General features: G+C 31.8%; 1 protein-coding gene across 1 annotated transcript; it reads left to right on the top strand.

The window, feature by feature from the left end:
- Nucleotides 1–8,523: 8,523 nt before the first annotated feature.
- LOC112015556 (EG45-like domain containing protein) lies at nt 8,524–13,170 on the top strand. Its single transcript, XM_065772252.1, has 3 exons — nt 8,524–8,677; nt 12,573–12,849; nt 12,948–13,170. The coding sequence occupies exons 1-3, from the start codon at nt 8,569–8,571 to the stop codon at nt 12,952–12,954; spliced, it is 393 nt and encodes a 130-aa protein (XP_065628324.1). The 5' UTR covers nt 8,524–8,568; the 3' UTR covers nt 12,955–13,170.
- Nucleotides 13,171–15,009: the final 1,839 nt, after the last annotated feature.

Below are 15,009 nucleotides of genomic sequence, written 5' to 3'. Positions count from 1 at the left end.
AAGAGGAAGAAGAAGAAGTCAACTTTCATCCATATTCAATAAAAATTAGGTAACCTTCACAATGGTCACATGCGCAGTGAATGTAGAAATTTCCACATGGAAATGACGTAACCTTGATGTGATATATTAGCTATGGTCCAAGGGCAAATAAATTTCCACATGTAGAGATAAAGAGAACGCAGAGAGGTGGGGCTACAATAAGCCGCCGGGTAGACAATTTTAAGCCGCCGGGTAAACAAATTAGGCCACAACTCAATAAAGTGGCCAACTGTAGGTGATAGACATAACTTTTTATAAGAACCCAGCACACAAAAATTGTAGGTTGTTTGTTGCTGTTGTTTAAACAATAGTTTTTAGTGTTTAAATAATATTGCACGTATTTTTATATTAGTTTGGCTAAAATAGCATAAGCCCTTACATTTGCCCAATGAACTCAAAAAATCACTCATATTAGCTCATGTATTAATTATGCAAAATAAGATCTTGCTATAGTGTTTGTCCAATGTTAGGTCTTTAGATCCCTGTAAATTAGATTGTTTAACCTAATTAATTAACCAAGTGAATACTTAGGTTTATTATTTAGAGCTAATTTAAAACAAAACAATCATATCATATAGAGCAGCGGAAAAGTAAATAACACAACGATATGATGACTCAGAAAAATCAAACCGGTAAAAAGCTTGGGGATGATTTAACCTAGCTATCCTTAAGGTAAAAAGCAAATCTACTAGAAAGAATTGAAGTTTTACAAAAGAACTTAGACTACTAACATTCTATTACTACTACACGTTGAACTTACTACCATGATCCCATGATAGCTCTAAGTTCACGGACTACTTCTTTCCTTGGCCTTTGCAACACAAGTACCCACATTTATGATTTTGAAACTCCACTCAAAGATTTAGCAACACAAACTCTCCTATTTGTGACTCCAAGACCACCTTTGAAGATTTAGATCATTAGCTCCTTTGATGACTAGAGAATGCAACAACTTCTACAACACCGAATCTTGAGATTCTTTAAGAAATAACACCGGTAGAAGACATGAAAGAGCTTTTTGGGTACAAAACCCTAGATACAAAAAATGCATACTCTTCTCTCTCTGAAAAGTTTTATTAAAAACGTGCTTAGGGTTTCCTTTATATACAAGAAGTAGATCTGAAACCTTAATCTTTTTTGGACTTGAATTGCTATTGGGCCGAACTTAAAATTCTGCAGATATGTATTTCAAACGGTCGAGCCTGTCTCTCAATCAGTCGGACTAAGCAAATTCTCAAATCCTCTTTCTAGAGCTTAAATCACCTTGAGCATTGTCTAATAATACCTATAGACTCCAAGATCTACATCTAGACAAGTTTGTGTTCATGATTTACCAATTGTTCTAAACTTTTAGAACCTAACATCCAAATTTAAGAGGAACCGTAGCTTATGCAAGAGCTTTTTGGGTACAAAACCCTAGATACAAAAAATGCATACTCTTCTCTCTCTAAAAATTCTTATTAAAAACGTGCTTAAGGTTTTCTTTATATACTAGAAGTAGATCTGAAACCTTAATCTTTTTTGGACTTGAATTGCTGTTGGGCCGAACTTAAAATTCTGCAGATACGTATTTCAAACAGTCAAGCCTGTCTCTCAATCGGTCGGACTAGGCAAATTCTAAAATCCTCTTTCTACAGCTTGAATCACCTTGAGTATTGTCTAATAATACCTATAGACTCTAGGATCTACATCTAGACAAGTTTGTGTTCATGATTTACCAATTGTTCTAAACTTTTAGAACCTAACATCCAAATTTAAGAGGAACCGTAACTTATGCAAAAAAAGATTAAATTCTATAAGGATGTGATGTAAAACTCAAGTTTTATCCCTCCGATCTCAACATGCCACATTATCACATTATATATTAAAGAATAAGCACAATTACACTTAATCAATTCTAATACTCATTTGAAATCCAATTTAACTATGAGTTTATTGAGATATTATTATGTGTGGTAAAACATATTAAGTTTTAAGTAAAAAACTGATGTGGCAATCTCTTATTGAATTGTGTAAAACTTATACTTGAGTTTTACACCACATCCTTACCAAATTTGAACTCTATGTAAATTTTTTTTTTTTTATTAGTTATTTGTTTCACCCAAGGTTAAAGGAAAAGAGTAAACATTGGTTATTGTGTGTAAATAGGGAGAAATTATTTATATAAAAAAAAAAATCAAGAAAGCCTGATATTATAATGAAATAGAGTATAAATACTAGAGAATTAGATGTAGGTGTTTTGAAAATAATTAGTTAAAATAAAAAGAAATGGGTTTTTATTCTAAAATATACAGTAATACTAGTGATACAAACGTGATGTGAATGCTCATAGGTGCTAAGTACAAATTTTTTTTCCACATGTAAAGTCAAGGAGAGAGGTGGTCCTTGTGAGAATGATAATTACGCTTCAAGACAATTACCTAAGACGGAAAATTTGAACCATTCATAGTCTGGAAAATGACGTAGATGATAACAGGTACAGTTTGCTATGGCTCCTTTATAAATTGGAGGCAAATTTACATATTTGCATCACAAATTAGAAGTACTATAATATTATTACAGAATTTCTCTAAGCAAAAATGGGAGTGATTATTCGTGATTTGATCATGGTGGCCATGGCCATATGTCTCATCTCAGTTGCAAATGCTGCGCAGGGGACTGCCACTTTCTATACACCTCCTTATGTTCGTGAGTATTTTTATATGCAAATTTTTTATTAATTTATAAATACAAAGAATGCTATAGATTATATAATGGATTTAACAATATACAATGACATGATCAATTTCTTACTATATGTCTTTTTTCTCAAACAATAGAAATTTTTTATTTTATTTATGTTGACGAAGAAAATATTATCTATATATATTTATTAACAAGGACTGTGTGTGTACAACCACGCCAGTGGTTCTTCATATCTCTTGCTAATTTAAGTACTTACCTTTCATATACTCATTCTTTAAGTTTCTATAAATTAGACATTTTTTATACTTTTCTTCTTGTGTTGGGTTTCACGATTTCTTACAGGATTTGGACTTGCCTTTCCTTATCAATATGTTGGAATTTGAAAATCATAGAGATGTACTATGTAAATAATAAAATAGAAACATCCATGTACGTATGGTGTTTAAAACTTAAGGCGGCCAAATGTTTTGTAGTTTATCTATAATTTTCTAGTGTTTTTAATGGATCAAAACCCCAATGCACCCAATAAGTCTTTCACAACATAAACTCAACTAAACTCTCAACACATAATCACAAGTAATTTTTTGACCCCAAAAATCTACCAAACCACTCCTCAAAGAAACTCACTAATTGTCTTCCGCACCAAGTAATTTCATTATATTCCGCACACAGATTGTAAATTAATGCGTTGCCGATAATATGGACCATCTTCTATACCCATGGCACCCCTGCTTACATTGCCGTCATCTACTAGCAAGGTTATGTTAGAGCATTGAGTTTGACATCCTCGTTATAATATATTATCATCATTTTCGATTTTTTTTATGTAAATGTCAATAACTCAAGTCAAAATTAAGGATAAGGATAGCAAGAGAGGTGGTCCATGTGGACTCGATGGATATAAATTACAAGACCCCTAAACCCGAATCATTAATTAGGCGGATAAATTCATTGACCATGAATGTGCCTAAAAATGTCGCTGTGAGCCTAGAAATGCCCGCAATACCTCTCCGTCTTTTGCAAAAACAACTGAAAATTAAATCTTGTTATGGTTCAATCCACAGTTAATAAGTACGATGTCATGTAAGCTAGGTAAGACAGATTACACCACTTGACAAATTTCAACATTTTATTTTTTGAGAAATGCTAATGAGTGCTCTTAGGACATTGGTTAAGAATCCAATTAAAGAAAGTTTTGACATCACTTTTATGAGAAATAAAAAAAACTATCAAAATATTAATTTTTTTTTTCTCATAAAAATTTTTTTTAACTGAATTTTTAACCAATACTGTAAGGGTATTCATTAACATGACACTTTATTTTTTAAGAAAAAAAAAGAGCGAATAATGAGTACAATAAATAAAATTAGCCCACCCTAGCCTGGCCTATTGTCGAACCATAATTGGGTCATTAATGACTGTGTTTGACTCTCTCTTTTACTTTGCGTTTGTGTTGAGCAACTGAACCAAGAATTTCTTAAGAATTTTTTATTTTATTTTATTTTTTTATAAGATAAAAATTTTACTATAATTTAATATAAGAGTATATATATGTGAAAATCTCTCTTAAAAACTTGAATCTTGGCCCTTATTCACACACTCTACAAGTACTTATTCTTGTAGAATGATCACTGCACCAAAAATGCGCTGTGGTAATTTTTTAAGAATTTTAAACATAAGACCTCACGAATCTTTTGAAGTCTTAAGTATCACTTAAACAACTGTCAAAGAATTACCAAACATTGTCACTTATTAATCTGTTTAGATTGAGACTGTGAGAGGAGGAGTAAAATAGAATTGGTCAAATATATAATATCAGGCCATTAACTACAAAACTCTTAACATGATAATTTAAGAAAGATGAAACAAGTATAAAGTAAAAAATAATAAAATAATAAAAAAAAAAAGCCAACTTTCATCCATATTCAATAAAAATTAGGTAACCATGACAATGGTCACATGGCGCAGTGAATGTAGAAATTTCCACATGGAAATGACGTAACCTTGATGTGATATATTAGCTATGGTCCAAGGGCAAATAAATTTCCACATGTAGAGATAAAGAAAACCCAGAGAGGTGGGGCTACAATAAGCCGCCGGGCAGACAATTTTAAGCCGCCGGGTAAACAGATTAGGCCACAACTCAATAAAGTGGCCAACTATAGGTGATAGACATAACTTTATAGAGCATTCACAATGGGCTAGTTATATGTCAAATGTACTTAACATTTGACATATTGGTCCAAAAATTGATCCACAATTGGAAGGCTATATGTGAAAAGTCAATTTTTTTTTAAGATTTAGCTACAGTACCATCTCAAATGTAAGATGATATTGTAGCTGAATGTTATTAAAAAAAAAAAAAAATTTAATGCCCAGAACACGTTTCATATTGTTATTTCTCTCTCCTCTCTCATTTTTTCTGTATCTTTTCTCTCTCCTCCTTCTCTCTTTCTCATCCCCTCTCTCTCACTTCTCTTAATTGAGTCTGCCAGATCGGAGCTCACGCTGGATTGGCGTGGCGGCAAGGCAGGTAGCTTAACTGAGATGGGCGTGGTGGTTGGAGGTCAGTGCAGTCAAGATCGGCGTGGAGACCGATGTGGAGATCGGCATGGAGACCGGTGTTTGGTGGGTTTGGTGGTGTTGACATGGTGGCCGGTTTCTGGGTTTGGTGGCCGGCGTTTGGTTGATTGGTTTGCTGGGTTTGGTGGATTATATGGTGGTTGGTTTCTGGGTTTGGTGGGTTTTATTTTGTTTTTTTTGTTTTTTTTTTTTTTTTGGGTTTTTGGTTCTGGTGGGATTTTGTTGGGTTTGTTTGGTGGGTTTTTTTTTGTTTTTTTTGTTTTTTTTTTTTTTTTGGGTTTTTGGTTCTGGTGGGATTTTGTTGGGTTGAGGGTAGTGGTGGCGTGGCGGTGATTGTTTGTTTAGTTGCTGCCTAGGATTGTTGTTGTTGTTGTTTTTTTTTTTTTTGTTTTTTGTTTTTTTGGTGTTGACAGTTGATTATGGGTTGCTGCGTTGTGGTGGTGGATCAATGGGTGGCGGAGATCGGAGGGAGGGTCAGCTATTGTTTGGTAAATGGATTGCAGATGAAATACTCACAAAACGTTATGGACTCCGAAAACCGTGAAACTTCGTTGCGTACCAGCAATAAATCGTTGAACGATGCTTCGAATTTGACGCAAAATGGGTCGTTTTATCTTGCTTTCAAAGGAAGAAAGTTGAGAAAATCGAGTTCGACATTGGAACAGTCGATGAAGAACTCGGAATTATGGGATGGAAGAACCAGGATGGTTTTTTTAGAAGGTGAAAAGTAAAGTAATGGAGGATTCTGGAAAGCACACGTGTGGGGGAGAAAATTGAGAAAAGAGAAAAAAAAGAAAAAATATATTTTATTAGGTAGGTATATTATTTTAATGAGTAGAAGAGGAAAATAGAGTTTTAGGATGTTGGGTGTATTGTAAAATGGTATGGGATAATTGATAAAGTTGCTTTTTGGAATGGTAAAATAAGATGAGATATGGAAACCGGTTGTGGATGCTCTAAACCCAACACACAAAAATTGTAGGTTGTTTGTTACTGTTATTTAAACAACAGTTTTTAGTGTTTAAACAATATTACATGTATTTTTATATTAGTTTGGTTAAAATAGCATAAGCCCTTACATTTGCCCAATGAACTCAAAAAATCACTCATATTAGCTCATGTATTAATTATGCAAAATAAGATCTTGCTATAGTGTTTGTCCAATGTTAGGTTTTTAGATTCTTGTAAATTAGATTGTTTAACCTAATTAATTAACCAAGTGAATACTTAGGTTTATTATTTAGAGCTAAGTTAAAACAAAAAAATCATATCATGTAGAGCAGCGGAAAAGTAAATAACACAACGATATGATGACTCAGGAAAATCAAACCTGGGGATGATTTAACCTAGCTATCCTTAAGGTAAAAGGCAAATCCACTAGAAAGAATTGAAGTTTTACAAAAGAACTTAGACTACTAACATCCTATTACTACTACACGTTGAACTTACTACCACGATCCCATGATAGCTCCAAGTTCACGGACTACTTCTTTCCTTGGCCTTTGCAACACAAGTACCCACATTTGTGATTTTGAAACTCCACTCAAAGATTTAGCAACAAAAACTCTCCTATTTGTGACTCTAAGACCACCTTTGAAGGTTCAGATCATCAGCCCCTTTGATGACTAGAAAATGCAACAACTTCTACAACATCGGATCTTGAGATTCTTCAAGGAATAACACCGGTAGAAGACATGAAAGAACTTTTTGGGTACAAAACCCTAGATACAAAAAATGCATACTCTTCTCTCTTTGAAAAGTCTTATTAAAAACGTGCTTAGGGTTTCCTTTATATACTAGAAGTAGATCTGAAACCTTAATCTTTTTTGGACTTGAATTGCTGTTGGGTCAAACTTAAAATTCTGCAGATACGTATTTCAAACAGTTGAGCCTTTCTCTCAATCGGTCGGACTAAGCAAATTCTAAAATCTTTTTTCTGCAGCTTGAATCACCTTGAGCATTGTTCAATAATATATATAGACTCTAAGATCTACATCTAGACAAGTTTGTGTTCATGATTTACTAATTGTTCTAAACTTTTAGAACCTAACATCCAAATTTAAGAGGAACCGTAGCTTATGCAAGAGCTTTTTGGGTACAAAACCCTAGATACAAAAAAGGCATACTCTTCTCTCTCTAAAAAGTCTTATTAAAAACGTGCTTAGGGTTTATTTTTTATACTAGAAGTAGATCTGAAACCTTAATATTTTTTGGACTTGAATTACTGTTGGGCCGAACTTAAAATTCTGCAGATACGTATTGCAAACGGTTGAGCCTGTCTCTCAATCGATGGGACTAGGCAAATTCTAAAATCCTCTTTCTACAGCTTGAATCACCTTGAGCATTGTCTAATAATACCTATAAACTCTAAGATGTACATCTAGACAAGTTTGTGTTCATGATTTACCAATTGTTCTAAACTTTTAGAACCTAACATCCAAATTTAAGAGAAACCGTAGCTTATGCAAAAAAGATTAAATTCTATAAGGATGTGATGTAAAACTCAAGTTTTATCTCTCCAATCTCAACATGCCACATTATCACATTACATATTAAAGAATAGGCACAATTACACTTAATCAATTCTAATACTCATTTGAAATCCAATTTAACTATGAGTTTATTGAGATATTATTATGTGTGGTAAAACATATTAAGTTTTTAGTAAAAAACTGATGTGGCAATCTCTTATTGGATTGTATAAAACTTATACTTGAGTTTTACACCACATCCTTACCAAATTTGAACTCTATGTAATTTTTTTTATTAGTTGTTTGTTTCACCCAAGGGTAAAGGAAAAGGGTAAACATTGGTTGTTGGGTGTAAATAGGGAGAAATTATTTATATAAAAAAAAAAATCAAGAAAGCCTGATATTATAATGAAATAGAGTATAAATACTAGAGAATTAGATGTAGGTGTTTTGAAAATAATTAGTTAAAATAAAAAGAAATGGGTTTTTATTCTAAAATATACAGTAATAGTAGTGATACAAACGTGATGTGAATGCTCATAGGTGCTAAGTACAATTTTTTTTTCCACATGTAAAGTCAAGGAGAGAGGTGGTCCATGTGAGAATGATAATTACGCTTCAAGACAATTACCTAAGACGGAAAATTTGAACCATTCATAGTCTTGAAAATGACGTAGATGATAACAGGTACAGTTTGCTATGGCTCCTTTATAAATTGGAGGCAAATTTACATATTTGCATCACAAATTAGAAGTACTATAATATTATTACAGAATTTCTCTAAGCAAAAATGGGAGTGATTATTCGTGATTTGATCATGGTGGCCATGGCCATATGTCTCATCTCAGTTGCAAATGCTGCGCAGGGGACTGCCACTTTCTATACACCTCCTTATGTTCGTGAGTATTTTTATATGCAAATTTTTTTATTAATTTATAAATACAAAGAATGTTATAGATTATATAATGGATTTAACAATATACAATGACATGATCAATTTCTTACTATATGTCTTTTTTCTCAAACAATAGAAATTTTTTATTTTATTTATGTTGACGAAGAAAATATTATCTATATATATTTATTAACAAGGACTGTGTGTGTACAACCACGCCAGTGGTTCTTCATATCTCTTGCTAATTTAAGTACTTACCTTTCATATACTCATTCTTTAAGTTTCTATAAATTAGACATTTTTTATACTTTTCTTCTTGTGTTGGGTTTCACGATTTCTTACAGGATTTGGACTTGCCTTTCCTTATCAATATGTTGGAATTTGAAAATCATAGAGATGTACTATGTAAATAATAAAATAGAAACATCCATGTACGTATGGTGTTTAAAACTTAAGGCGGCCAAATGTTTTGTAGTTTATCTATAATTTTCTAGTGTTTTTAATGGAGACATATTTAGAATTCAAATTCTCCACCCCTAACGTAACTACATAATTTTCAATAACACCAACAATAAAAACAACAAAACTTAATGCCAATTTTATTTTATATCTACATAGATCAACAATGTCAATCAAAATCTATGTGGTGGTGGTGGGACAGAGTTAGGGCCAACTCCTAGGCTTGGTCATTTAGACCATCTAGCAATGCTACAAATATTAAATAAATAAATAATTTCACAACTATTAAGTTGATAAACTTTTATTAGTTCTTATTTGGGTCCACCATTGACTTCAATTTTTAACTTACCAGTAACAATTTGTCACATCAATAATTTTTTTTTTTTTTTCTTTTTTTCTTTCTTTTTTTTTTTTTTTTTTTTTTTTTTTGTCTATAGACTTTCTCTAGACCATAAGTAAGACCCTTTTTTTTAAAAGGCCCCAAAATTTTGAGGCAATAAAACTTAAATGAAAAACTATTTTAAAAAAACATGGAAAAGCTTTGCACCATGAAGCCCTCAAAATTGTTGACCGTTGAAAATTCAATCCAATAGAAAGCTTAAAAAAAAAAAAAAAATCATATTTTAAGTTTGAAACCATGATATTCTATTCCTATATAATTAATCTTTTTCCATCTAAGTATGTGTTAAATTTATCTTTTTTTGGGAAGGTTAAGGTTGTTGGGTGACTATCAAAAGTTATAATAGTGACTTTGATAAATTAGATTCTATTATTTTTGGACTAGAAATCATTTTATTCTTGTCATATTATAATTTTATATTCAAGTTTGACAATTACACTCTTCAAAAATTGGAGGTGAGACTACCTACCAAATATCTCTCTTAGATCCTTTTAAAGTGAATTTTGCATTCTAGATACAAAATTTTTATTGTAGATAATGTTTCTTTTATCTGTGAATATTTTATAATTATAAATCATCTAAAGAAAATATCAATTTTTTTTAGAAAGAAAGAAAATATCAATCCAGATATGAAAATTTTAAGAAAAATGAGAAAGGAATATAAAAATTAATTAGTGCTTCGTTTGTTTCCACATAAAATAATTTCTAAGCGTAAAATATTTCTAACTAAAAATGTTTTTAGTAAAAAAATTTATTTTACTATATATAATGAAAACTCATTTTTATTTCATAAAATATAATGAAATCACAAAGAGTGAGATAGATGGGTCGCAGTGCTGTTGGTGGGTTGGTGAAGCAAGAGAAGGTGGCTGGAGGGGTGGGTTTGTATTATATAATTTTTTTTTTTTCAAATGTGATTATTATATATTATATAATTCAAAAAACAGGAGGGAGATAGATGTGAATATTATATTATATATATACCAAAAAAAAAAAAAAAAAAAAACAAGAGAAGGTGTTGTGGGTGGGTTTATATTATATAAAAATATTACTTGTTTTTTTTTTTCAAATGCAAGGTTCATTTACAAAATTTTACTGAAAATAATTGTTATGATTATATCTACAAAATGAAGTTCATTAATGTCACAAGAAAATAAAGTGGATTAGTTATATTATCAATTGGAAAATAGATGTGAGCAAAACCTGGAAAAAAAAAAAAACCTTAATTAGCTATATTGCATCTCAAAAGTAACAAAAATGGATTTTAAATGAAAATTGGACGATGTGGTGGCGTTGGTCTTAAGGAGTGGCCAATGGTGGCACTAATGAACTGCTCAAAAAAAAAAAAAAAAAAATTGATCCGTTTTCATGGTCATATATATATATATATATTTGATACATGGATGGAACTAGGATTTAAACTTAGGGGTGGCCAAAGTTCTTTATTCAAGAATTTTAAAAAGTTGGAATATTAATTCTAGAGGTTGACAAGGATGCATTATTAGCATTAATTTTTTAATTTTTTTATTTTGTATTTTTTTTAAAATCAATAATAGATATTTATAATCAAGAGTTCTGTAAGTCAATTGACACATTTTGATATTTTCAAGATCTGACTGAGATTAGACTAATTCTTTATTCTATCCACATTATATATTTTTTTTAAATCTATTTATTCTTTTACATAATTCTATACCTAATAACTTCATAATGCTATATAAAAAAATTCTTAAAAAAAAAAAAAAAAAAAACAAAAACTATAGTTAAAAGTTCAAATCCATATCTAGTATTACTTTAATAAAACAACTAAAATAATGGTTAATCAACATCATGCACTAATATTCAGTGAAAAAAAGGGTGAGACAATTATTGATGTCTTGGTTAAGGTTTTTTTATATAATTACTTGGTTAAGGTTGAGGTAGCATAAAGATGTGAGATCTTTCCCTTTAAACAATTGCCATTTTGAAAAAGTAGTAAAAAAAGAAAAGAAAAAGAGATTTGTTAAACAATCACATGATAATGAACGGTAACTTTGAGTCTTCAACCATGTAAATAATAAAACTTTTCCCATCACTCCATTAATTTAGTTAAGGCACAAAGTGTATTACCAATAAACTAATCACTCACATGCTCTGGTGGCAGTTTAGGTAAGATTCAAAACAATAGATTGTTGTTGTTTCACACGTGTATTACATTTATGCATGCATGCTAAGTGTGTTCCAAAGCTAATAAAACATTAAAAATTAATAAAATTCTATCATTAAAAAAAAAAAAAATTCCATGAGTTCTGTTAAAGAGTAGCAGCTTTCTAAAAAAATAAATTTTTTTCATGGATTGATTTAAAGATACCAACTGATCCAAGTTGCTAGTGACCCTAATTGGTGTGTGGATGGAGTGATTAGCAACATAGGAGTTGTATTTGTGACTATGGGGTGGAGTTATTTGAGAGGGACAAAGAGTTCTCAAATGAGAGGTAGAAATTGGGTAAAGATTATTGGGTTTTTGTGATTTGTTTTGCTAGGATTTATAATTTTTTTTTTTTACTTAGACCATGTCCAAAGATTTTTTTTTTTTTTATTACCTAAATATGTGAATTGTTTTGTAGATTTTCCTTGTTGTCCGGATTTGTAAATTGTCCAAATGTTTAGCTAAATGTCTTTCTTGACATTCTTGAGACAACCAAACAAGAGATGATTTGATAATTTTTTTTCATTGTAAATTGCTTGGGAGAGGGGGCCAAGTATATTAATTTTAGAGCCAAAAGTATTTTTTTTATGCTAATATATATACTAGGGAATATTTTTTCCCCGGGGGGGGGGGAAGAGGGTGGGCATGGCCCCCCTCAACCCCAAGTTAGTTCTGTCCCTGTTTTGATAGTTACAATGGAGAAGAGAGATTTGAACTCTAGATGTTTGCTAGAAATTTCAGTAAGTGTCAATTGATTTACGATACTCTTTGGTGATTGTAAAACGCTAACTGTGAATACCTGAAAATAAAATACCCTAACCCTTGCATTTAATCTTTGTTGACTATTGACAGCCTCTTCGTGCTATGGATATCAAAACAATGGTGTCATGATAGCAGCAGCAAGTGATGCAATATGGGGCAATAGGGCAGCATGTGGGAGAATGTATAGAGTCAGATGCACTGGGCCTACCAATCAGGGCGTGCCACAACCTTGCAAGAGTACCAGCGTTGTGGTTAAAATCGTCGATTATTGTCCCCCAGGATGTAGAGGAACCATAGATCTCTCTCAAGAGGCTTTCTCTGCTATAGCTAATCCAGATGCAGGAAAAATCAAAATTGAGTATACTCAGTAAGCCCAAATGCCCAATCTAGTATTTCCACTGCTTAAGGTGTATAAATTATGAGAAGAACATAATTCAAGTTTGCTTTTGTACTTGTTATTTGCAGGGTTTGAAGTTCGTCTAGACCATGGCCTCGTATTGACGACTTTGTGTTAATATGAAATAAGCAGCTCATGATGGAAAGTTATGATAATATTTAAATAAGCAGCTCATGATTAAAATTTAAAATCTCTTCTTTGAAGCATTACTTTGAAACTCGTATGTTTCAATTGTCAATCATGATGCCAACTTGATGTTTGAACTTGAATAAGAAGAGGCCTTTATCTTAATTTTTATCTTATTTTCTACTTGAAACTATGTTAAACTGGGAAAAAACTAGCGACGAATTAATTCAAGCATGAAATGTGAATCTCTGGCCTGGTTGTTCATAATAATAATGAATTGATAGGTGTTAATGCATTTTAACGCTAACAAGAGGAACCCTCTTGTTGGAAGCAATTGGGTTTAAAATTCCATGTGTTAAACCTCACCTATTAAAAAGGTAGTTTTGGGCTACACGTGAAGGGGAGTGTTAGATTCATTTGATTAAATGATTAAATTTATCATATCCTAATAGCTTAAACTTTTAGGATAATCGATAATTTAACACATGACATCTTTAAAAAGTGTGAAAAGGAACGGTTAAATCAATAGAATGAAATTTCGTTAATGCAAGAATTGGCCATGCTCCTAGTTCTTAGTTGGATAGGGCCTATAACATATTCAGAAAGGTCACCTAAACCTATTACTTCCACAGGGGATCCTTTGAATTTTTTTTTTTTTTTTTTTTTTTTTTTTGTGTGTGTATTCCAAAAGCTTCTAAAGTATTCACATGGATAAGATTCAACAAATATCCAGTGTCAACAAAGGCCTATTGAATATGTGAGGAACATTTAATAAAGAAGAGTGATAGAGGACTCTTCTACGATCTAGGTAATGGACCTCCATGTCGATCCGCACATTCGATGAAAAATCCTCCAAAGAGAATGACAATCAGTCATGCTATGATGGGCATGCCCATGAAATGGACTGAACTAGGGTGTTTTATTTACCAGCTATCCATTTGTCAATGATGACATTAATCTTTTCTTGTGTGCAAGGAATTAAAGAATATTCCTCAAAATCATTTTCCTTATCTCTCTTTTACTTCCTGGACTCGTTGCTAGAAATGGCTACAGATTGGGGCGCACTCTTCTTCTGAGTTCTAGCCTTTTCTATATTGTGAGTTTGATTGACAAATGAGAAAAGTAAATTTAGACACCTTAGTTATTTATAGGGAAATTAATCAACTTAACAAATTAACAAATTATGTATATAAAATTGTTACCCGTTAATTACCATGAGCATGCAAGTCCTTTAAATTAAAGCGATAAGCAATAAAATCAAACAACACATGATAATGGCGACAAAGTGAAGAGCTAATTGATGCGTCCAAAGAAAAAGCCACTACAACGGTTCCCTAACCTAAGAAGAAATTTACCATATAGAATCTAAGTTTACAATCTAAATCATATTTATGATTCTAGAATCTACCCAATAGAAAACTTATTGACATGGTCCTAGGATCAGCTACTTTTTTGATCTTGAAATCCTTTCACGAACCATATTCGTGACTCAAATTAAAAGACCATCCTGAAGGTTTTGATCTCCACACACCAAAATGTGTTCGGGTAGTTTTGTGGCTTTAGCATTTGATCACCAATTTTTAACACCATATTGAATCTGAATTCTGAACTCAACAGGTTATGGTGAATTTAAGATTTGGGTTTTCTCTTCTTTTAAGGCCTTGCAGCCCCATGATTCTGCTCAACTTACTCATGCTCATTTTAGAAAAGAAAGAGGAACCGTGAGATATAGGCATGGGTAGTTAGGAGATAACATGCCAAAAATGTGTCTTAATAAATTGATCTTTGCCACAGGGGGCCAACAAAACATCATATAATAAAATGCAACCAAAATAATCAAACAAATTTGGAAGAAATTGAAGTTTGAACCCAAAAACCCCAATTTCAAACCCTAATCCACAAATGAGAAAGAGGATTAGATGTTACTTGGAAATGTTTTAGGATTAAAATTTGATTGAAAATGAGTAAAAAAGATAGGATGTGGGTGTTGAGAGAGAGAGAGAG

This window comes from Quercus suber, unplaced genomic scaffold, assembly GCF_002906115.3.
Source record: "Quercus suber isolate HL8 unplaced genomic scaffold, Cork oak 2.0 scaffold_55, whole genome shotgun sequence".
In the NCBI taxonomy this organism is placed as follows: domain Eukaryota; kingdom Viridiplantae; phylum Streptophyta; class Magnoliopsida; order Fagales; family Fagaceae; genus Quercus; species Quercus suber.
Note: the sequence above shows the minus strand (reverse complement) of the source record. Positions and strands in the feature narration are given on the sequence as shown.

Bases quoted from the DNA above. Each gene is read 5' to 3' on its own strand.
- LOC112015556 (XM_065772252.1), top strand. From the start codon at position 8,569: ATGGGAGTGATTATTCGTGATTTGATCATGGTGGCCATGGCCATATGT. The intron at 8,678-12,572 runs GTGAGTATTTTT...GACTATTGACAG, and splicing joins CTATACACCTCCTTATGTTC to CCTCTTCGTGCTATGGATAT.